Source organism: Mercenaria mercenaria, chromosome 7 (assembly GCF_021730395.1).
Source record: "Mercenaria mercenaria strain notata chromosome 7, MADL_Memer_1, whole genome shotgun sequence".
Taxonomy (NCBI): Eukaryota; Metazoa; Mollusca; class Bivalvia; order Venerida; family Veneridae; genus Mercenaria; species Mercenaria mercenaria.
Window position 1 is genome coordinate 14547143 of NC_069367.1, and position 26911 is coordinate 14574053.

General features: G+C 32.8%; 1 protein-coding gene across 1 annotated transcript in view; it reads right to left on the reverse strand.

Moving 5' to 3' along the window:
- Positions 1–4926: 4926 nt before the first annotated feature.
- LOC128558203 (sushi, von Willebrand factor type A, EGF and pentraxin domain-containing protein 1-like) overlaps positions 4927–26911 on the reverse strand; it is a 32854-nt gene continuing 10869 nt past the window's right edge. The window contains exons 4-6 of the mRNA XM_053547049.1: positions 25370–25573; positions 21561–21782; positions 4927–5102 (exon numbers count right to left, since the gene is read on the reverse strand). Of these exons, the coding sequence (XP_053403024.1) occupies positions 4927–5102; positions 21561–21782; positions 25370–25573 (602 nt within the window). The remainder of the gene's footprint in view (positions 5103–21560; positions 21783–25369; positions 25574–26911) is intronic.

Sequence of the window (26911 nt, forward strand, 5' to 3'; positions counted from 1 at the left end):
TTATTGTCAGAGAATCATAAATTTTATTGCATACAGATAAACTGGTTATTTCCTTTGTTTTTTGTTGTTTTTTTTTTTTAGAATGTACACAAAATTATTTTAATTGATGTTGAGTAATGACCCAGCCAATTAAATAATAACTCTTATAGCAAAGCAATTCTCACTCCTTAACCAATAAAGAATTACTTAAAACTTAATAAAAGAAATTAAGAAGTTTGTTTATTCAATGATTATGATCTTTTTATCAAAAGTAACAAAATAAAACCAGAAAAAAAAGATAATTGCTGGATTTTATTAGAAATTAAAGAAGCGTTCAGTTGCATTTTTAGTAGATAAAATGGAATATGGATAGAAGGATTTTATATATTAAAAATGCATAATTCCCCTTGTATTGTCTAAATGATTCTTTTATGTATAATAAAATCCAGAATAAAGAGATATCATTGTTCAAAATACACAATTTATTATTTCTAAAAGCTATGTGCCTGAATGCATTTTTTATATTTTTGATTAAAAAAAACAACAAAAAACAAAAAACAGCAATGGTGAAATTTAATTGTTAAAAAACTTGATAATTGAAAATATAAAAAAAGCACTGTTGTATCTTATCACTTTGTTTATTTAGCCCTAATTCAATCAAGCTTTCTAAACTCGTTATAAAGGTGAGGACTGAATTGCTATGAAGGTGAGAAATATCACCTGGAATTTATGTACTGCACAGTAATACAGTAGCTTATTATGATAAACAGAAGCAAGTCTATCAATGGTCCAGTCTTGTGTATTGGCCCTTACAGCCGATATGCAGACCGTATCATTCCCATAGGTCACATACCTGGCATACCAGAATCAGTGTCTTTAACTTTGACTGTTAAACGCTTCTCCTTTTACAAAAGTTTGTTAGGATGTCTAGGTATTTCTGAAAGAACATACTATAGTATTTCTTCATGGGCTATGGTAACGCGAAATAATAGAAAGATTACCTGAACACTTTATATTACTGGAATACAGTTAAATTAGACAACCATTCCATCCAAAATACATCAAGATAATTTATTCAATGATTTAATTAACCGAAGACGTAGGTAATTAAAACAACACCCAGTATATTAAAAACGCACACCCATGTTTTTTTCTTTCTCTCATAATGTTTCCTAAATCAGTTAACAGCCATAGTCCCTACAAGTTCTCTCTTTGCTTGATATTTAAATATTGATCTATAAATACTTTGTCCAGGTAACCAAATAGTCTCAGAAGAGTTGGGGATTTTTTGTTGCATTGTTTCACTTTCCCAAGTAGAAACATGTTTTTCAGACTTAAATATTAAATGGGGACAATTCGCTGGTACATGTATACAAGCGAGAGGTTTTGAGAGGTTCTTATATAACTTTAAATCCCTTTGAATTAACTCCACTGATCTAAACATAAAACAGAGTTGGTAGATTTTACATGTATTTTGAGTAAAAGTATTATTTTGTCTTGTTTTATTTTTGATATTTTTAATGTAATTGTTGCTCAAATATAACTGTTAGATTATTATTAGTTAAACCTGCGTATTATATTTTCATTGAATAGGAATGTAATATTGTGTTCTACAAACAACACAATATGTGAGTCGCCTGATATACACTGGTAGCACATTATAATGCCATTCATGTGATTTTGTTTACAAAAAGTGAGAGTATCAGACGCTTGTCTAACCACCCAAGGAAATTCAAATGCAAAGCTTTTTTCCCCCCTCAAAATCATCTTTGCAAAAAAAAGAGAATAACAGCCGCGCCATAAGAAAACCAACAAAGTGGGCTCGCGACCAGCATGGATCCAGATCAGCCTGCGCATCCTCGCAGTCTGGTTAGGATCTATGCTGTTCGCTTTCAAAGCCTATTGCAATTATAGAAACCGTTAGCAAACAGCATGGATCCTGACCAGACTGGGCGGATGCGCAGGCTGGTCTGGATCCATGCTGGTCGCAAAACCACTATATTCAAATGTTGTAAAATGTCACAATGTACAAATGTGCCCATTTTCAGAAAAAAATCTTTATACTGATTTAAAGCAATTTCAAAAAAAAGTTCATAGATGTGAAGCATGCATGGAATTATAGAAAAATCTTTCCCAGCTCCATTTTATGGCTTATATACCCCAGTTCCCCCTTTAAAGCTAAACCATTATATAACTGAGTTACTAAGCTATTACGTTTTGAACAGAAACAAATACCAGATTCAGTTTGCATATTTAGGTACCATCATTACAGATTTATTCGTTTTTTTACATAGAAACTGTTTTGTAATTATTCACTTTTACAAATATGAAACAGGCATAGTAACACTTTAAATAAAATGTTATCAATTTTGTTTTACTGATATCAGCCATTTATTTTTGCTTTTGATTATGTTCGACCTAAATTTTCCCACGATTCCGTTTTCTTAAAAATAGAAACTGCTATGTTTTAATAAGTGTTTCCCTTCATATACATCTGCTTGGTCGTAACTTCATAGAAGTTCTAACAAGCTATTGCTTGTTAAACAAAAACGAGTGAAACTGTATTTAATTTTGCAAAATGCGCACTTTTTGAACGTCACAGTTATGATCTTATAGCGTTAAACATCATAGCGGCGCGCTAATAAAAATAGAAACAGAAAATATTTGTAAGCAACTTCAAAACTGTAGACAATTATCCTTGATATCGTGTTATCAAATAATATAAATGTATATCGAATTGTAATTCGCTATTGTATAAAATCACTGTGTGTCTACTCGTAATATAATTCCTTCGCATCTGGACTCCAAACGACATGTTATTAATTATCCCTGTTAGGGACATATCATTTCTCAAACACTTTTTCTTCGAATTACTTACTGTTATTGACGATACAATCGATGCTAGGACTCCAAGTCCCAGATATGTCACAGCTGATTGTTTCTTCAGTGATGACATTGCTAGCATCTGTCGTCCTATTAGACATATAGTCTATGTGACAACGAACTGTTGCGAGCGTCATGGACGGTTTTGTACATATGTTCAGTTCAACCACTGCAGAACGTATAACGGGTTTGCTACATTCTGTTGGCGAATACCACATTGTTAATGAAACGAAACGAAAATAACAAATAGTTACTCTACTGACAAATAAACTGAACATTCAAATAATACCTTGTCAATGAAACAAAACAAAAATAACGATGGCAAATTTCATTGACATATACACTGAACTAGAAACACATTGTCAATGTAATAAAACGAAAAAATGATTACTTACTAATAGTTTATTGACATATACCCTAAAATCAAATAAAATATTGTAAATGAATTTAAACCTCACTTTGGTTACTTATACTTCATTACATAAACACTGAACAAACAACACATTTTCAATGAAACAAAACGTTAATAACGATTTCTTACTTTATCAACAAACACAATGTACAAATGCGACACTGTCAATGAAACTATAATGATCACTGACTATACTGACATATACAATGAACAAATGACACATTGTCAATGAAATGAAAACAAAATAATGATCACTGACTGTAATGACATATACAGTGAAGAAATAAAACATTGTTAATGAAACGAAAGCAAACTAATGATCACTGACGTTTCTGAGATAAACAATGAACAAATAACACATTGCCAATGAAACGAAAGCATAATTACTCACTATTCTAACAGATACACTGAATTAATAACACACTGTCAATGAAACGAAAGAAGAATAAAGATAACTGACTTTATTGACGTATACACTGAACAATTGAGCCATTTTCCATGAAAGGAAACAAAATTAATGATTATTTACCTTGTATATTAGCATTTACACTTTAAAACTTTTAACGCTTCCCTAACGCTTCCCTATAGTATGGCAATAGCTTCCCTATAGTATGGGCAATAGCTTCCCTATAGTATGGCAATAGCTTTCATATCACTAAGGATATTTTATGATTTTTGTTCACTCGTTGAACAATAAGTTGTTAGTAACATGTTAAAGTTTAAACAAAGTTACGACTAGCACTCATTTCTTTTTTTTTTTGGTTTTGACACGATCATTCAACTTGTATCAAGTGATTGGCAATATTGCATTTTAGTATTCATTAATGTTATCCATTAAATAGTGAACTTCATCATACAGTTACACAATATTGATTTACTATTAAATACGATTTTATGGTTGACTGATACGGCTGTTCCATGCCCCAAAATTACCTTCTGATATTGTTCTTGAAGATATTTAGTACCTGTATCAGCCGGGCAAATACAGCAGTTAATAATTTTATTCTTCAATTTGAATATAGGCGTAGGAGCAAGGGTTTTGTAGCTGTGGCAGCATGTGAAACAGATAAGGAGTTGGAATGATGTGTATCGTCAAACAGGAGAAGAATGTTTGTTTTGTTTTGTTTTGTATTTAGCTGGACTATTCTGTCCTACTCACCCTGGCATCGGCGTTACATCTCGGTTAAAGTTTCGCATGCCAGTACATATGTCTATCATTTAAAGGCATATGGCTTTGAAACAAATTTATTTCTTTTCATCGCTCAATAACAAACATCACGGGGTTATGTCCCATAGCTCTTGTATGTATTTTAGCCAATTATGCCCCCTTTTGGACTTAGAAAAGCCTGGTAAAAGTTTTGCGTGCAAGGTATGAATAACCGGTGGCAACTATTATTAACATTAGATGTAAACGAAATGTTCTCCATGTTTTACGGCCGGTTAAAACACGCCTCAGTATATAACAGTAGTTTTATGGCAGAATTAAATTCTTTATATTTTCAGGTTTAATCTCATTGGTGATTTAAGACATATCTACATTTCATGAAGAAATTTGCTTTTGTTTAATATATAGCAGACCACACTTTCATAGTCTTTTATACCTATTCGCAAATTAAATAATCTATTCAATTAAGCTATTTTTTTAAAACTAGTTACTTCTCACCTTTCCAGCTCCCTCTGATGACTTCCCACGTTCCATTTTCCAAGCACTTCAATTCATTGGTGTCATGAATAACGTACCCAGGGTTACATTCAATGGTTTGTTTACTGCCTATAGAAAACTCATTTCCCGAAGATTTTCCGTTAGCCACATCGGGATAAGGACATTCTGTAACATATATACGAAATTCTGGTCATTTGTTAAATAACAGAATAGCTTACAATAAAAAATAAAGGTTTCTGTCTTAACATGGACAAGACCCAAGTTGGAAACACAAGTCCAAAACTATACAACGATGTATGTGCAGATGATATACATGTACACAAAATAGGTAGACAAAGTTGTATAATATTATGCAGCCAACAAAAATGAAACAAACATATATAGAAAAGTATTGGAGCCCGCCTTGAAATGATAGAAAACCCAACTTTTAAACTTTTAAGTTTAAAGTGGGCTTATGTGCACTTTTCAAATAAAAATCAAGCTGAACTAGATATGTGTGTGTGTGTGTGTGTGTGTGTGTGTGTGTGTGTGTGTGTGTGTGCGTGTGTGTGTGTGTGTACGTGCGTTTGCGTGTGTGCGTGTGCGTGTGCGATAGCGTGCGCGTGTGCGCGTGCGTGTGTGTGTGTGTGTGAAAAGGGTGGAGGAAATTATAGTTTTTAACTCAATACACAAGACTCTTACTGTTACTAGTACGAAATAATACCTTTCCAAAGATGATGTTTCTTATTTTGACTGTGGCAGTCTTTTTAAGAAAAGTCAAACTGCATGCAGAAGTAGCTTCCCTTCAACTTCAGAAATCTCTACCTATAGGTAAGGGAGATCACTGGGTACAAGATTGAAGAAAAGAACTTTTGTTTTATTTGTCTGATTTATTTAATTTCAAAACATCAACATCAAACAATTATCACATTCAAATGCGCAGCAACCAAAAATTGCTTTTATAAAACATTCACCAAAACATAATACCACTTTAAAACGTATATTGATATAGAAAAACTCATTCTCGATCCTACTAAGTTCCAAAATAGTGTAGATAAACATTATCCAAGCGAAAAGTTTTGTAGATTTATTGTCGCTCCGAAACACTCGGGTTGTCATATTTTTTGCTTGTTAGGACTCAATTTACAATAATAAAAATTCCTTTTAAGCCAGTCCTGAGGGTGGGGGTGGTGGCATAGGATTGTTGCTTATTTTATAACCTCTCATGAACATGATGAACAGACTCAATCAAAACGTCTCGTTACTTTGCTTGGTTCGGTTCTATGCTTCTAAAGGATATTCTTATATTCCTACAGAGGTATTAATACCTACTAGTCAATGTTTGTTTATCAAAAGTGTGATTTGTTTCGTAAGGGACCAGTTTGTGCATAAAACGTACAAATACGTAATAGTGTGAAAAAGTAACACCCAACCAAGAGACAAGTTGTGATAGAATCTTGAATTAATCACGGGTATGAGGACGCCGAAGAGAGTGTAAACGCACAAGCAAAACCTTTCTAAGAACAGGTAAAACCAAGATTCAGAAATACCTTTTACAGGAGTCTTTACAGAATTACTAAAAGCTGGAACGTACTCGATTCCGTTTGAATGAGAACAAAAATGTCCCCTAAAGCTAGTGCACGGCAACAATTGTTTAAAAAGAACATAAAGAAAAATAATAAGAAATCTACCGAAAACGAATTGTCTTCTTACGAATTTATGATGACTTTAAATAGTTTTTTCAATGAAAAAAAAAACAAAAAAAAAAAAATAAAAAAGAAACCATTTAAGAATGTTTTGTTGGAAAAACTTAGTAGCAGTGATGTATATTTTAGCAATGCTGAATAACTTGACATTTTTTTTACGGTGCAAACACATTTCAGCACCACTGTAATGTTTTGAAACATATCTTTTATTAATTCAAGTGATTATGCCTCGTTACCGCCCAATGATTCGCAAATAAATGACAGATATTATTATTCCAATAGATTTTCAATATTGTTATTTTCACAAAGCTGAGCATATGGACAAGAAGTAATGAATTATTAAACGATTCGCAGTATTTGCAGACAGACAGAGATCCTAATGTTCGCATGTTTGTTTTATGTTCACATAAATTAAAGGAAAATTTATTGACTTATTACATAAAAATGGAACATGTTTTAAATTAATAAAAGTCAGGCGTATCTTTAAAAGTTGTTAAGTGCATATACATGTATATGGGACCTATGATGTTTTATATATTTTCAGTATGAAATCTTGTGTTTAAGCAAATTGTTCCCTGCAGGACTATTTGTAAAATTATGTGGGTTTAAAACAAACTGAACCACTCTCAATTGTTTTGTAAATGATCTGCAGATCTTGCTGAACTTTAAAGATTCCATTTTCCAGCAATGCGAAGTCATTCAATACTGGCCCAGAAATATAAAATCCCCAAATTCATTGTTGTACAGACTAATTTCTGAAAAATGAGTGTGTATTGAATAATAGGTTGAAAATGTTAAAAGTAGTACGGTGCCCCTAAAGTGACATGTTACGCACTTTTTTCCACTTAGGTAATGTGAGACTTTTTTTTATTTCGTTTAAACGAATTAGTTATTTCGTTTAAACGAAATAACTAATTCGTTTAAACGAAATAACTATTTCGCTTAATAAACGAAATCATTTCGTTTAAACGAATTAGTTATTTCGTTTAAACGAAATGATTTCGTTTAAACGAAATAAAAAAAGTTTCACATTACCTAAGTGGAAAAAAGTGCGTAACATGTCACTTTAGGGGCACCGTATTAAAGAGTTTTGTAAGATTATTTTTTTTATATATTTGTGAAATAAAGAATACGTTAAACATATGTATGTTAGTATTATTAAAGTTAGAAAACATATGACCTACAAATGTAACATTGGTGTGCTGAACTTAGTATATTTACTACATAGGAAAGTTACAATTCGTTTTATTAGATCTGTCAGCAGACAACAAAGCTCGCTTCGAAAGATAAAAAGGTTAGCAAGAGCACATACCGAAAAGGTGATTAAGTTGTAGGGTGTAATATTTGATGCGCATGTGTTGATGGAACATGGAGCCAATTTGAATCAATATACTAGTATGGAACACTTTTCCGATTGGATTTTCAAAATGTCCGATTGGAGGGTGTGAGTTTGGAGCCCAATCGGACAAACTTTCAAATGATCTTTTAGTACATTTTTTCAAATATTACAAAATTGTACCATTTATTTCTCTTTGACACCTAAACTACATTCTAAACTAAGGTAGACGTGTCTAAGTCATTTAGAAATGTTAGTGAGGTTTGCTAAAGTCATGCCTTTGCAAAGATATCCTGGTGATTGATATAGATAAAACAATAAAGTGAAAATAAAAATTCTAACATGACGCGATTTGATTGCCAACTAAACAATTAAAGAAGAAGTTTATTCTGTGATAAACATCGTTTGACATGCAGACCGGTAAGAGGACATTATGTATGTCAAATATGACGTCAAACTAAAACTGAAAGGAATACAAAACAGGGGAATTTTTGAGACATGACAGTTTTGCAGGTGTAGCTTTTAACTGCCAATTTTTACAGTTGTATACTTGAGACCTGACTATTTTATTCATGCAAACTGCAATTGTATTTTGTTATTTAATTACATGTCTTTTACAGCTGTAATTTAAAAATACAGCTCTTTATAGACATTTTACAACTGTAAAACAGGTAGGTTTTCATTCAGGATTGCAAGTTATTGTTAACTTTCTCATTTGCAGGACTGTTTTCATACATATTATGAATACTGTTCACCTACGCGGAGGACAGAACCGTGTTATATTCATAAATAAAGATTCATTAATGGCAGATCTGGAAATCATGAATTTGTATAAAAGGTGCGAGTTATATTAATACCTTTGACAGCATTTGATCCCTGTATATCACATGTCTTCTCAGCGTTACTTTCTTTGTCACATTGAGACTGAAATTGGAGAAATTAAACGGATCTATTAGAAATCTTGTAATCATGCTTTTTATGGGAATAATTCCATTTTCTTTTTTTCTCTTTCTATTTTTTTTTCTTTTTTTGCTTTTCAACTTGGACGTTGATGTCTAATCAGTTCCAGGTATTAAGAACATCTGAATATTTCTTTGTACTTAAATGTATGATTAAATGTATGCTTACTTTTGGTGAAAGTATATTCATCCGGAATGATTACGAGTACACAGTCATTTTTCTTCAAGAAAGGTTATCTAAAATGTAGGTTTGAAATTTTCGACAACATACACTGTTTTACTTACATGTTCAACTTCGATATCTCTGTGTTTGATGTATACACAGTTTCCCAACTTTTCCTGTACCTCATTTCCGGTATAAAGTTCACAAAGTGGAAACTTTTTCTTGTAATTAAGACCCGTACAGGTCGACCTAAATGCGCAATGCCACACGCAGTCGTTTAAAGATACACTTGTTACTGATGATAGTTTGAAGCGATTCGGAATAACTGCACAGGTTTTGAAACTAGACACTTTATACTTGATAATCAAATCATTCTTTTGAAACTGAAAACAAGATATTCCAGAAACAAGAAAAATACAAAGTAAAACATTATTACATGTTTTCCTGAGCATTTCATTCAACGATGTGAGTATAACTGCCAATTCTTTATGTAACATAAACGTATATGCCTTCGACGCATAACATATCAACTAACATTACAAGGAAATCAATATAGTTTAGAGAGAAAACCATCTGAGTATTAAACCTTCTTTTCAATACTGTACAGTTCTTTGCGATCCCTCAACATACTTGAATACTTTTGTGAAGATTAAGTTTATTCACTTAGTACACATATAACGCAAAACATTTGATTTCAGGTCTCTCCATGTTCTATTACCACGATTCAGAGTTTTTAATGCAGCAGAATTGAACCACAAGGGTTTTAGCCCAAATGGTGACGTATCCAAGCAACTGAATGATGAACCGTAATAAATCAAATAATAGAAAAAGACCAATGACATCTATCGCGATACTTAAAAAGATATCTTGATAAAGCGAAGTTTTCTGAAAAATAAAACTCAATAGTAGAATATTTCCTGAATCATTATTGCGATAATTTACATATTTTCTTTGCGAAAATGTTTGTGTAAGAGCCCACAATTGCCATTTATTAGCTAGATAACTTTTCTCGATACTTTCAGAAATTATCTTGATATTTCGAACATTTCTGAAAAGTTTATCGCAATAGCTTAACATTTCCTGGAAATAAAAGGCATATCGAGAAAAAATAATTGATTGAGATAATGTTTTCAGAAAAATGCACTTTGCTGGAAAGTTTAAAATATTATCGTGATAGGTATCGAGCATCTCGCGGCAGTTCCAAACATTAGCGCGAAATTTTGTGCTGAAATGTTTTCATGAAAAATGCAGATATTTAGTGAAAAGTTTACAAATTATCGTGATAGCTACCTAGCTACCTCGTGCCATGCCATATATGACGTATGCTCAAAGCTTGCCAAGTATTAACACATTCGTGAAAAGGTTTGGCAGTGACGGAAATAGGCTTTTAAAATATAAGTACTTTCATGAATAATATACCTCACTGCGACAAATAATTTCGTTGCTTTTTTGTCTTAAAAACTGTTTATCTGACAACTGCAAAGCTGTGACAGGAGACGATGTATTTACAATGTAGCTCAAGTACAGCAGAAGTGCAATAGTCAGAGAAAATAAACATAACATAAAAGATACTGCCTCTGCATTTATAGTTACACCCTCTAGAAAGTAAATGCTACATAACATATGACCAATTATTTTCCCAGATATTACATATCGTATGGAATAAGTAATAAATATGTAGTTTTGCAATGTATATAAACTAGCGGATATTGTAAACACATTGCAAAAAAACTCTTGCAATGCGTATTTAGGTATAAGTATCCAGAGATAATCGCTAACAGCCTTTTTGGATAATGGCGTGTCTCGTACATTATAAAATTTATTTACTATATGTCAGCACCTACAGGTAAGGAGGTAATATCTTCCATACACAGGGGAGTGCACACGATGTATGCAACAATAAAAACTGTTAATCCTTTGTATGAATGGAAGGTAAATACATGTACAAATTCTGGAACAATGGTGTCTGCGGAGAAGTCTCTAATGTCAACAAGTTGTATATATAAGTATCCAAATTAAAATAACAGCCCTGTGTGATATATGTCATTAATATAGCTCGCAATACGTACACTTCCTTAAACAGTTACATAAGTAGTGAATTGTCATTCCGTTCCAGTCGACATATGCTGAAGAAAATGTGCCGACAAATACTAGGGACGGTTTCTGGTGAATCAACATCTTGTGATCTTAGAGCTATTCTTATTGTATTGTACAATTACTTTGACCTGTCAAAGCATGTTCCCGGCTTTCATTATGTTCTATTCACGCCTATATAAGGTAAACATGACAGCCAGAAACATGTTTTGACAGGTCAAATAAATTGTTCAATAGATATTGAACAGTAAATATCCCCTTTGATAGTTGCTATATTTCGCTCTAGAGAGACACTGACTGTGCTGTACTTAAGATGTTCAAAATAGTTGACAAGATCATTTAGTATATTATAGGTTGTTCTCATTATCCACAGTATGTGTGCTGTGCGTGATGTCTTTCTACTGGACGGGTCACATATCTGAAACATTATTATTGTTGTATTCATTAATTTGAACAACAACATATAATGCAGCTTTGCGTTTATAATGATTTGAGAAACAGTAAATACATATTCCATGCAAATCAATAATCACATTACTTCACATATCAAGCGCCATAACTCTGAAAAAGTCCCTTTTTCCAGGTAGAAAATAAAACTATTTTTTTCTTTAATAGATCTGAAACCTATTAAAGCATAAAAACTCTATACAACCTATAGGATCATAACTAGGATCATAATCTAAAATTTATATATGAAGTTCCATAGCTCTTCTTTTTATTTTAAGAAGAGTTCTCCTGTAAAATTGTTGATTTCTTTAAAAACAAATTTCTGAACCCAATGAAGGTACTACATCTAACCTTAAAAAAGATAATAGGTAGGGGTAGATTTCTCGGAAGCACAAAGCACCAGTTTTAAGGATCGTTATGCAAGTTCCTACACAATGGCATTATTTTGACAAAATTGCTTCCCCTTTTTTACATTTGGAAAAAATTCCTCCGCTAAACATACGTGCGGATTGGATTGAGACTTCATATACAACTGTATCTTAAACAGTAGAAGATAACTGGATATAACATGACTGATAACTCTGGTTTGATTGATTTATTTATTTATTTAGTGAGATATTCAAGGGCAGATAAGCAGACCATCACCGTGTATTCGAGGGTAGATCAGTTGGCCAATTGAAGTGTATCAGTAAATAAAGATTTAGGATATGATAACTATAAAACAAACAGAAATCGTTGCTCGTTATTCTAAGTTGCTGATTTAATGATTTCTACTAAATTCGACTCAAATAACTTTCAATCTTGGCATTTCCCTGTACCTATTACCATGAAAATATCATAATATATCTTTACTTTATGTTAGCAACAACCCAATCAAAATTGAATGTTCATCACATCATACATTATTTATTCCGTATTTCCGTGACCAATATGGTAAACCAACATTTAACCTAAAAGCCCCATTTTTAACAAATTAAAAACTTACCAAGATGCAATATGTAGGCTCACAAACTGTTTTAAAAATATTCCAATTAATATCACACAAGCATATTGACGTCTGATGTTCATATCGGGTACGTGACGTCATTTTAATATGTGTAGACGAGTTATTTTTTATTTTCCGTAGTTGTGTTAATTTTATTCAGGTTAGTGAACAAACTTGTTATATTTATACAATATTTATATGTGTAGAAACGTAATGTACAGTCCATAAAATAAACAAACGTGTTTGTAAACATGGACGGATCCAAACGGAAGGGGAAGAAGCATTTTATAGAAATAATTCCGATGGCAAAATACAATATATATCCGTAGCCCTGACCAAACTATAAATCAGGCGAGTCTATTTTATAAGTACATCAACACGGCTGACCCATTTAAACGAGCTGTTATAAAAAGATTGTTAGCTTTGCAACGAGAAATATGCACTCCTACTTTAGCGGAATAATATTGCGCTCATAAAGTCGCGCAATATTTCCGTTGCAGAACTCGTGCATATTTCTTGATACAAAACTAATTACCTATAAATATTAAACCATAAAGTGATTAAAAGTTTCAAGCTCAAAATTGTTTGCAGTCGTGTAAAACAAGTAGACACAGTTTACAGAAAAATGAGTCTTGTGTGGAATAGTCAAATCTTATCGAGGGAAACAAAGTCACATTTCAAATATCAAATATCGGACAATATTATATACAGTAATTGATAGTTTCAAGCTCAAAAATGTTTGCAATCCTGTAAAAAAAGGAGACATAATTTACAAAAAAATATGTCGTGTGGAGTAGTCAATTTTTTCAAGGGAAACAAGGGCATAGTAGTATAACATTAGTCAAAGGAATATTCCAAAAAGTGGAAATGAGAACACCAAATTGAACAAAACGATTGGTGATATTGCTCACATGATTAATAGTTACAAATATTTAAATCAGTTACATTCCTATCCATGTACTGTAATTATTAATAAATTAATAATAGGAAATAATTTAATTTAGTGCATGGTGATACTCATTATACTAATAATTCAAGAATATCAATCAAGACCTTAACAGAATTTTATATCAACTGGTGCAACTACTGTGTTCTAATAGTAAATTATAAACTTTATTTTTACTGATTTAAGGGATACAACTCTGATATGGCCTATTATGAAATTCGTCTGATATCAGAAAATAATTACAACTCATACTAACGGTGCTTTAATTTTTGTTCAGTCCTGAAAAATCATTATTTTCTCTATACACAATTTTCAATCTTTCTCAATAACCAGGTGCATACCATATACATGTATGTGCAGCACGTTTTCCTGAAAGGAATTATTATGACTATTGATTGGTACTAACTGTTGGTGTTTCAGCATCTACACAATTGTTCATAACGGTTCCAGACTCAACCTAAAAATATCAGCATTTAAAACGTAAGTCAAATTCATATATAACATGTAAAACAACATACATTGACATCCACAAGGACCAGACCCCATGTTCACAAAACAGTTTTTTTTTTCTAGAACTTCAACTGCCTATATACCAAAATTGGTGTACATGTCTCATTCCTAAATTAATCTACTGCGCGAAGATCTTTCTTTTAGACAACATTACTTTTTTCAGTAACACATACATCTTGATCCAAGCAACCCAAAATGCGATTGAAGTTTTATCTGGTGCATGCTATATGTTCACAGCAATTTATTCATAACTGAAATTATTAAGCAGACTGCCAGTTTAACATCGACCCCTGTAACCTACTCCTTGACCACCGTCTCAAAGGCTGAAACATGTGTACCAAGTTTGGTTATTATATAATTTATGTCACGTGTTTGCGAATCGAGTAGAAATATTTGTCCAGAGGGCACCAGCGCACTGGGCGGTAACGAGGCTTGCTGATATTTTTTCTTGTATGTCGTGTACATATCAGCTTTTTATTCTGACAGATTGTTTTTCTTGAATACTAGAAATACTTTCTTTGTAGTACTCTTTCTTATTGAAGAGTGTGTAAGCAGAAGTGGCGTCAGGACGTGTCAGTGACACACAATAACAAAGTTCCACTTTAGTTTTATTGTTTGTAACGTAACAGTATGTTCTTACCGTAAAATAACGTATTTTGAACAGAGAAAAATACTATAAGGAACAGAGAGAAATTATCCAGGTAACAGATTCTTACCGTAAAATAACGTATTTTGAACAGAGAAATATACTATAAGGAACAGAGAGAAATTATCCAGAAAACAGATTCTTTCCGTATTTTACATAAACAATATAAAAATCAATGCATGAATCACTAGTTGTCAATAACAGCACGAGAGCCCTCTTGCTGGGGGTGCCTAGTCACAGCCTATACTCTGTCTAAACAGCTGATCGCATGTATTCACATGCTGTCGTTTGACTGAGGCCCGAAAGGGGTAACCGACTTCGGAACTCTATGGATAGAACTAGGGGGTGCCAGATGCGTTTTGCCGCCATGGGTAAAATTACCGGAAACGCCAGTCCTGTAAGCAAGAATATAATCTTAATCCTAACCTTTCCAGAACAGATTTTTAGTAACTGTCAAATTGACCTTGACCCCTGCAACCTGACCACGGTCTCCAAGAAAGTAATATGTTGTTCCTAACTTACGTTATTGAGCAGAAGCATTTCTTTTATATTTAGTAACAGTAAAGTTAACCTGACCCATGTGACCTTGACCAGTCTCCAAGAAAACAACATTATTATTATGTATCAAGTTATATTACAATATCTTATATCGACAATTTCCTCCCAACTATCTGTTAATGGAAGTTACTTCTATCTGTACATATCCCTTTGTAAACGCGATCTTCAGCATTCTAGTAAGCTTCAGTGCAGTTACGCTACTGTATTTAACTGAAATGAAACTATACACTTTTAGCATACCGGCATTCAGTAAATTTTCACATACATGTCATTACTTTTAAGACCAAAATAACTTATTAAAATAATGAGTATGCATATATATCATATCCTTAGAGCGGACACTGTGGTCCAGTGGTAACAATGTCTGACGTGTTAGTTGGATCTCGCGCTACTTTATCTAAAATAATTATCAACATTGGGTCCCGTGTGTGGGCTCTTTACACCTGGCAGGTTAAAGAATCAGCGAAGCTTCTGGAATGGGAGCGTCTCCTTTTCCTGCACAATGCTCCTACTAAAATTTACTAACAGTCTTCTGAAAGAGTCTCTCATATAGGTTACCGGCGGCGACTATTATAATAACGAAATCTAGCTACAAGCAAAAATTACACACGGGGTCACGCCAGTTATGATGACCTCACGGTAGGACAGACTCTCAAATACATTAAATTAAACAAGAAGCAGAACTACAAAAAGTATATACCTTTGTCACCTGTCTCCAAAAATAGCGTTAGAAATAAATATAGTTTTCCAGTTAGATCTTCATCGTTTCAAAAGTGTAAATTTAAGATATGACCTTCTTGTTATAGTTTAGTTTCATTAGACTTATAAAGCAACCATTGTGGTACAAATCAAGCAGAACTAGAAAGAAAAAACCTCGCAACAAACTTTACACGATAACAAAATTTATTCAAAGAAACTTACAAAGTACAATTTATATAAAACACGAAACAAACTATAAAGCTCTTAATATCCAAGAACTGAATAAAATCTTCACCGATTCCGGTTCTGTAGCTTTGATAAAGTTCTATAAGGTGTATTTCACATCTAACAATTGTATGGGCGCAACCGTGAAATCATATAAATGCAATATCTTGGTAATAATCGTTTCATATAGAATTTTACTCTGCCAAATATTTAAACTTTACTAAAAATAAGCAGATCACTAAAAGACATTTCCTGTCATGAATTCAAACATTCCCTCAACTTTTAACGTATTCACAATATGAATGTCTTCAAACTCTCTGTTTGTACTAACAGTTCTGTGCATATAAAAATAGGAAAAGCAAATTCAGTGAATTGATTTCCCCGCTGAATATCTTGTTTTGTGAACGAGAAGACTATATATTGAAAGATATTTAATTTCCAGATATACAAAAGCTATATACAATAGGAATGTGCCATGAAATGTTGGTTCATTGACTGATTATAGTGTGATTTTAAACATATTAACATGCTTAAAGTAATAGAAAATAAGGCAATTACATTGTTACACTGTTAGTCACGATATCCTTACAGAAGTTGTATTTTAACTGCCCTACATTTGTATTAAATTTCACCAGTGCCCATGTTTTATGTGGGAGTTTTTGAATTTAAAAACAGTTTCAGGAAAATAACCCTGCAGTTGCAGATATCCTGACGAGGGATGTGCAAACACCATCGCCCTGTTGTGATCTATATTTCTAGTAAATTTCATAAAGATCCATCAATGGATTATTTCTTTTTGTAGGAATTTATTCATTGTTGAATAATTAAATGACAAAACTCTTCGTTTACTAAAGTGATCCTTCTGATGCACTATCACACTTTGGTGATCTACCATTGTGTAAAGTTTCATAAAGATCAATAAATAGGATTTTCCAGGGGGAAAAACTCTGTTTTGCGGAATCAAGATTTTACCGTTCAGTGGTTTTAGCTAAGATGTTTTTGAATTTTAAGCGTTTTCAATATTTCGGACGGACGCACGCACGCACGTATGCTCGGACGAACAGCTGGACGGACGACGCCAAATCTATATTCCACCACTTTCGGCGGGTGATAACTGCTGGATATTCTATAGTATCCAGAAAGTTCTAGAATATTTGTATATGTGTAATAAAAATAGCACTGGGATAACCAGAATGCGAATAAAGCTAATTCATGTATATCAACGACTAAGCTAAAAAGGCTCATCAAATAAGCAACAGACCCGAATACAACAACTACAAGTCTTTAATATGCATATCCATTTATTTTCCTCAAATTATTGTCTTGGACCGGCGTCTTTAAATGGTATTGAAGTTTCAACAAGGATGAGTGCATTTGGACGATATTTACCTAGCATGTACTTACGACTACAGTGTGTTAGACTATTTCGATGCTTGTTCTGAGTGCTGAAACACATAGCCAGGCCCATTTTAAAAACGTATTTGTAGCCTTATGGTCTTAAATGACCTTTACATCACAAAAAACACACACCAAAAATAGAAGGGGGTCATGCATTTTCTACGAGAGGTTTCTTGGTTTCTTTTTTTTTTTTTAATTTTGGGGCCCATTGCGGGTAACCCCGTTTATTTTATTCTTTTTTATAGTTCATAAATTCATCATACATAACTATATATACAGGAAATGAAGCATGAACGAGTTGAAACAAACTAAAATACAAGTACGAGTACAGTCTATAGATTGTAAAGTATGTACTTAATTTCTACATAGTAACGCTCCATAAAGAAAAATAGTAAAATATTTCCAGACATCGGAATTCCTGCAATTTATTACGTCATATTTCTACTTAGTCTTGAATAAAATCTGTTACTGAATTTTATTTTTACGCTGATTATAAATCTTTATAATAATATTTTCTTGCCATTCCGAAAACCAAAAAAAAAATGGACAAGACAAGGAAATCAGACTAGTAGGTATTAAACACCATAAGAAGAAAGTAATTTTAAAATGGAAAGGAAATTGAAACATAAGACAACCTTGCAATAATAGGACGAAAAACAACGAAACATGCAAAAAACAAAACAAAAACAAAAAAAAACAAAAAAAAACCCCTAGGATTTGGTATTCATATTCAAGGGAAACAACTACGATAGTTTATTAACACATACTGTCAGCAAAATTGTTTCTTGTAATAGATTAGAGGGAAACAATTCATACGGGCTTCTTACCACTTGAAATGTACAGTTACGTTTCCTATGCTTTCACTTCCATAACCTCAAAGTAGGAAGACAAACAAAGAAGGAGATAAAAATATCTAGAAGGAAAAAGGCCCATATGAGGTGAGTCAGGTCAAGAGAAAAACAGGGAAAAAAGGAAAAAGAAAGAAGAAAGGAAAAGCAGAGAAGAATTTGTAAAACATACATCAAAATTTTAACCAATACTGAACGCCGGTGTAATGAAGTATTTCGACCCCCATAGAATAATGATCCCCCGGTCATTATTCTATAGAAAAAGTGACCCCCCCCCCCGGTCATAGTATTATGACCTCCAGATCATAGTACTATGATTCCCCCCACGTGAAGTAAACTGAACCTCACGAAGAATATTGACTCCCATAAAAAAAACGACCCCCGGTCATTTGGTCAAATTTAGTGATAACTCATGTATCTAATTGCCTGCATTTCATCCCCCCACTCGGGGGAGGGGGGCATATAGATTTGCCCTTGTCCGTCCGTCCGTCCGTCCTTCCGTTTGACCATTAGCCCCAGATACCATCACTTGACACAGAAATCAGAGCATTCCGCAACGGGAAAAGGAATTCTATTTCTAGACGCTGTATCTTGGTGTATGCATTTTTTCAGGAAAATAACAATTCACAATACGTTCACAAAACACACCAGTGTCAATAATCCCTGCAAACTTCGGGGTATGAAGTAATTCTTCAGAACAAAACTGCACAAGAAACTGCTAGCATAAAACTTAGTATTAATAGAAGTTGCAATACTTAGCAGTGGCAGTAAAGTACGGTATCGGCAACAATAGAAAGTAGTAGTAGTAGTAGTAGTAGTAGTAGTGGCAGTGGTAGTGGCAGTTGCAGTAGCAGCAGCGGCAGCAGAGGAATAAGTGACAGCAACAACAGCAGCAGGAGAAGAAGAGGTAGATGTACAAGACGTATTAGTGGAAGCAGGTATAGTAGTATCAGTAGTAGCAGTTGTAGTAGTAGTAGTAGAAGTAGTAGTAGTAGTAGAAAAAGAAGAAGTACATGTAGTAATAGCAATAGAAGTAGCGGCACCAGTAGTAGTAGTACAATCAAAATGTTAACTATTGGCAATGGAGGGTATTAGAGTTGTAGATCTAGTAAAATTGTCCGTTATGTTTGGTGGGGCTCACTTTTTAATAGATATTAACGTCGAAAGTCTTTTTAGGAGCCGGTGTTTTACACGGAAAGAGTAACTTTTTTAAATCTCAATGTCCGGGAATCGATATTGTATGAGAGTTCGAATGTAGTAATTTCGGCAGTGAGTATTTTACATGGAAGGAGTCACCTTTTCTATAGAATAATAATCGGGATCGTTATTCTATGAGATTCGAAGGGATTCATCTTTAGGGAGTCAATATTTTACTTGGAGGGGTCAGTTTTCCTATAGAATAATGACCGTGGGGGGGGGGGGGTCGTTATTCAATAGAGTTTTCAAAGGGAGTCAGTTTTTTTATAAGGGGAGTCAATATTTTACAGGAAAGGAGTCACATTTTTTTCTATAGAATAATGACCGGGGGTCGTTATTCTATGGGGGTCGAAGTACTTCATTACACCGGCGCGTTGGATAGGCCTACATATACTTCGTGGACGACTTAAAATGATTTCGTTGGATATATTACCCCGCTTTTGCGCTATCTCTGTATTACAGAAGTTAGGATATAACCATACAGAGACTTAGAAGCGAGAAAAAGTCAACATTGTTAAAACGTTTCAATACGCCATAGTAGTCCAAAGGTTAAAAGAACACTAATTTAGAATGGATGTGAATATAGGTATCATTTTAACATCTATAAGCCAAGATAATCTTGATAACCAACAAACAGAAAAAAAAATATATAGAAATTATAATTTGATTTGTTTAATATTGTTGCGTTGCTAAGTGCAGATATAGTGTCGATTTCCTTTTAAGTTTTTTTGCTTGTTTTCTTTTCAGCACATTACTATCAAACAAGCATGGTTATACATTGTCAAAATTGTTTATACACATTTCAAGTTCCTCAAAACATAATAAACTATGGCGATCATGGTGGTATGCTATTCTCTGGAACTATATCACACTTGTTCCATTTCTTTCCTTTATAACAATACGCAACCTAATTATTTTTATTCGGTTTACTTTAAGAACATTTAAGACATCCTCGTACGGTTTAAGTATCTTTAAAATGTCATGGGAACATTTTTAAAAAACCAAATGTTATTTGTTGTTTTGCAACCTTGACATGAATGTTATTTTGCCAAAATTACTATTCATAGATTCCAACCTGGCATAATGCCAAATTATCATCAGTACCTTTGTTGTTTGGCTTCGTTATTTTCACGTATTGTCCAACAATAACGGACATACAATTTAGTTCCACGACTTCCTTTGATAATCCTGGACCTCTGTAAAAAGCGCAGACATCTAGGGGACTGGTATGGTTACCAACTGTCACTGTTAAATCATGAAGCCTGAAGGCTACTGAAATCGTATAATTATATGTATGCTGTATTTATAACTTGTGTAACAGTATTCGTCATATTTGTTTCGAAAATTATCTTACATGGCTGTGTGACACTTTCCTCTTGCTTAGAATTGATTTGTAGTATTAAAATAATAATAATAATTACGAAAATTACAATATTTATTACAAAAGCAAGGGATCGAGTAGTAAGCTAATAAGCTTTTTTAGAAACTCTTTCCTGAATAATTTATTCTGGTCATAGGATAAACTAAAATGGCTACTTAGCGAAATAGTTTGAAAGTTTCGTATGCTGGAGAGATGCGACGATAACAAAATACGTTTGTTAAGTTTTATAACATTTGATAGTTTCTAAAAATCTGTAAGAGAAGTATTCAGATGTTTTAGAACTTGCAAATTTTTTTAGCTTTTTTAATTTTATGGCCAAAAATTAATATATCTCATGAAATGTCTGTGTTAAATGTTTGGCGAAAATTCATACATCTCATCACATGTCTGTGGTCTGTTTTTCTCTTTTACTTTTTAAATTTATCTTACCTGTAAATCAATATTGAAATGGGGCATCATATGTATAGATATTAAAAAATGAGGAAAAAAAAAAAACACCGTGATGCTATGAAAAATATTTTTACTGAACGAAGCAAAATGATTTACCACTGTCTCTGTTTAAAATCTTCAGCTGCCGGATAGAATATGCTTGTAATAAGTTCACCTCCCACCACGTTGTGTCCTCCACATATACATCAGTGTAAGAGCATGCTTTTCCAGTATCACTGTTTTCTGTGTTCCATATTCCATCTGTTGCCAAATGTGCATTGTGATTATGGTATGTTGAGCTCTGATTTGCTGGTTTATCCATAGCCACATTTTGGATGTCTATAAAGAACATCATCTTAACATTGATTGTTAAAACGCTACTCCTTTTACAAAAGTTTGTTAGGATGTCTAGGTATTTCTGACAGAACATATTTCTTCATTTGCTATGGAAACGTGAAGCAGTAGAAAGATTACCTGAACACTATTTATTACTGGAATACAGTTAAATACGACACTCACCCCATCAAAAACAAATCAAGAGAATTTATTCAATGATTTAACTGTGATATACTTTATTATAGACTGATATATCGGTTAATATTTAGGTTGTTGATCTGTCTGAAAGCAATATTGGCCGAGGACGTAGGTAAACCAAACTACACCCAGTATATTTAAACACTCACAGCCATATTTTTTCTCTTTCTCTCATAATACAATAAGTAACATTTATCGAAGTTTGCACATTTATTATATTTTCTCATGCTGAACGATGGTGCCAAATTTGATAAATATTATCAGGACATTTCATTTTAAAATTTTACGCCCAAATTTACGCATTTGAAAAGTATACAAAAACATGGTAAATCGAAGGTGTTATACTAAAGCCTTTTTACGAAAATATATTTCTAAACAACGATACAAGTTGCCAAAAACCTTACTTAGGACCGAGACCACATTTTAGAAAACACATCAAAACTTCAGATGTTTTAAACATGTGTTAGGTTATTGAACTCGTTCTAATCACCATTTCTCTCTTTACATTAAAAATACATTGGATTTTCTTAGATAAGTACAACGTAAGTTAGTTTTATTTAATTCGATCACAATTAACATTATCCGACTTAAAAACACCTCATTTGCAAGACATGAACACATACATGACAAATGATTTGTTTTGATGTTTGAGTTTTTTTATCAAAATCCCAACGGTAACTTTATGGGGGAAAAAAGTGCAAATTTTGTGAAATTGAAACGTTCGAGTCTTCAACAAAACTATTAAGGTGGAATTAGATTGGGGCTAATTTTCCAATTTAAAATGTTTAACTGTTGGATTACACAAAAAGTGTTATTTGCACATGAGTAAAATGAAATTCCAAACCTGTGTTTCGATATGACCTATTCCAAATGCAATTTTCAAACAAATTAAGTATTTTAAAAGAAAGAATAATTATGATTAGATACTGAAAATGTGAAAGGACAATCAGATCAAGATTTTGATAAAACCCGATAACAGTAAGTATGCGTTTATAACTATACTTAATAAACTTATTACTTAACTTCTTCAGTTTTCGTGCAAGTCTCGTCAAAACGTTCAATGACAGCAATATTTTCCGTTTAATTCAGGCTAAAGAACAAATTTATGGTATTTACAAACGTTAGAGGTGGTACCAAAGACTACGTTTTCAAAAACAAAAACAACAAAAAATATATAAATTGACGCATGCATGGCTTTTTTCACGACAGCAAGATTTTAACAGAGCACCGTTTGGTAATTGCGGGAAACATTGACAGGCGGCAAAGGCTTCGTTGTTTGGTATTTCTTTTTAACTAACGCTTATATTTTGATACTGTTGAACGTCTGTCTTGCACTAACAGAAGTTTCTGTTACTGCACTTCTGTAAGTGAATGTGATTCCAAACACTTCGAACACAAGATACGTGTCATAGAAAGTCGAACAAGTTTAGCTTTTAAAAAAGCTAGAAAGTGGCTCGCTTAGCTCTTGTTCTAACAGGGCAGTTATGAAGCACAGTGATATGCCAGTGTAAATTATAGGGTATGTGATGCCTGGATAGGTCAGTGGTAGAACGTTTATTGTGGGTACACAGGTTATGTGTTCAATGCCTGAACGTGAGCATTTTACCAGAAATCCCCTTGCTTTTTGCTTAGCATTAAAAGAAAACCAACTTCCTCTCTCTTGTACATTCATGGCGATGGATATCATATAGCGTAATATAAGTTACAGCTATGGCGATGAGAAATTATGTCTTGCACATCTACAGGTTTTTGCGGGAACCTCCAGTGTAGAGAGTTGCAAAAACCGAAAAATTTAACGAGAAGAGCCGAAAAGGAAGGAAGGAAAAAACGCAAAATTAAACAAGAAGAAGCGAAAAGGAACGAAGGCTACTGTATTCTGTGTTGATAACGCCTTGAAATTTTGCCTTATTACTATTTCAGATCTTGTCTACATAGTTCTGAGGCGTATATTCATTCATTTTTTCCAGAAAAGGAGCAATCTGAATCTTTCTGCATAATTTCAACAACTACAATAAGGGACAGGCAATCGATGCATTTTCTACTTGCATAGATTGGTCCTTTGCGTGTCATTGAGCTTCTTTGTGTTCATTAATATAAGATGATTGCGGCCTATGTGGATTACATGCCTTTTTCGTAAACCAGCTTTCGATTGATCACTTTTTGTAAGCCTGCTTTCGATTGGACACTTCTCGTAAAGGAAATGCTATTTTGTTTTCTTTGTTGCTGGCTTGCATTTGTAATGAAAGTAAAAAGCTGAGAGCCAGGTTTAGGAGATGTTCTGCGTTTTAGGTAGACTTAATAGTAAAATCCTATCGTAATACTGGCTCGTCTTTAGACACAACTTTGTACGAGTTTGTTGTAACCATCAATTAGAATATACATTTTTATATTGCTTTGATTTTCGCCATACATTTTGAGCCCTTGATTTTCCTGGAAAACAAATTTCATTGGTGTCGTATTATCCATTAGTCTATATACATTTTCTCTTTTTAAAAGACGTTTTCTTTCCTACTAACAAATTAATTATCAGCAATAGTTCCTACCATTTTTCTCTTTGGTTTAAAATTGAATATTGATCTATAAATACTTTCTTTTTCACAGAATTGTTTCACTTTCCAAAGTAGATGTTTTTTCAGATTTAAACATTAAAGCTAAACCATTATAAAACTGAGATACTAAGCTATTACGTTTTCAACAGAAACAAATACCAGATTCAGTTTGCATATTTAGGTACCATCACTACAGGCCTTTTTATTCATTTTTACATAGAAACTGTTTTGTGTTTTTTTGTTAATTTTTTTTCAAATATGAAAGATGGGCATATTATCACTTTAAATAAAATGTTATCAAACTATTTTTACTGATATGAGCCATTTCTTTGCTTTTGATTCTCTTGTTGTTCGACCTATATTTCCCCACGTTTCCGTTTACTTTGAAAATAGAGACTACTGTGTATTAATAAGTGTTCCCTTTCATATACATCTGTTTGGTCGTAAGTTTATAAAAATTCTAACAAATTATTGCCTGTTAAACAAAGACAACTGAAACTGTGTTTAATTTTGCAACACTTTTTGAACGTCACAGTTATGACGTCATAGCGCCAAACATCATAGCGCCGCGCTAAAAATATCCCAGAAAACAAGCACATATTTTGTGAACAACTTCAAAAAGGTAGGCAATTATCCTTTATATCTTGTTATCAGATTAATATATCTCAAATTGCAATTCGCTATTGTATAAAATCACTGTGTGTCTTTCAGATACGTATTAGTATATGACTCGGGCTGCGTCCTCGTGATATAATTCCTTCGCATCTTGACTCCAAACAACATGTTATTATCCCTGTTGGGGATTTATCTTTTCTTAAACAACATTTTCTTCGAATTACTTACTGTTATTGACGATACAATCGATGCTAGGACTCCAAGTCCCAGATTTGTCACAGCTGATTGTTTCTTCAGTGATGACATTTTTAGCATCTGTTGTCTTGTTAGATATATAGTGTGTGTCACAACGAACGGTTGCTAGCGTCATGGAAGGTTTCGTACATATGTTTAGTTCAACCTCTGCGTTCTGTATAACAGGCTTGCTACATTCTGCTGGCGAATACCACATTGTTAATGAAACGAAATGAAAATAACGAATAGTAACTTTACTGACAAATACACTGTATTCAAATAACACATTGTCAATGAAACTAAACGAAAATAACGATGAATTACTTTATTGACATATACACTGAACCAGAAACACTTCGCCAATAAATTAAAATGAAATAATGATTACTTATTTTATTAACATATACACTAAAAACTCAAAAAACATTGTTAATGAACTGAATCCCCATAATGGTTACTTATATATTAATGACACAGAAAACGAAAAATAATGATTACTTTCGTCATTGGCAAATACAATGAATTCTGACGAAACTTAGGACTACTTACTTTATGGACAAATAACCTGAACAAATATGCATTGTCAATGAAACCAAATGAAAATAACGGGGATACCATTTTTATATATACCCGAAAGAAATAACACATTGCCAATGATTCAAAAACAAAAATCTTACTTAACATAACCAATGAACGAATAACACATTTTCAATGAAACTAAACGAAAATAATGATCACTTATACTTTATTGACAATATACATTATATAAATAAAACATTGTCAAGGAACAAATTACTTACTTTATTAACTGAACAACAACAAAAAAGCAACACCATATATTCTGACATATACACTGAGCAAATAACACATTGCAAACGAAACGAAAGGAAAGTAATGATAACTAACTATTCTGACATATACAATGAACAGATTTTAATTTGTCAATGAAATGAAAGGAGAATAAAAATTACTGACTATTCTGGCATATACACTGAACAAATAACACACTGCCAATGAAACGAAAGAAACATAATAATAAATGACTTTTCTGACATATACATTGAACAAAAAACACATTGTCAATGAAACGAAAGGAGAATAATGATAACTGACTATTCTGAAATATACACTGAACAAACAACACACTGCCAATGAAACGAAAGGAAAATAATGATTCTCGATTATTCTGACATACACACTGAAAAAATAACACATTGTCAATGATGCGAAAGGAAAATAATGGTTACTGTCTTTTCTAACAAATACACTGAACAAATAATATATTGTCGATAAATCTGAAGTAAAATAAAGATTACATAATTTATTGATATATACACTGAACAAATAACACAATGTCAATGAAGCGAAATGAAAAAAAAAGATGATTACAGACTATTCAGACATAAAATAAGTATATTTTCAAGTGATACGCTATATTTCTATAAAACATGTACCTCATCATACAGTTACACAATATTGAGTCAATACTTTTTGATATTGAGTATATCTTTCAATCAGCTTATTTTTTTATTTTGA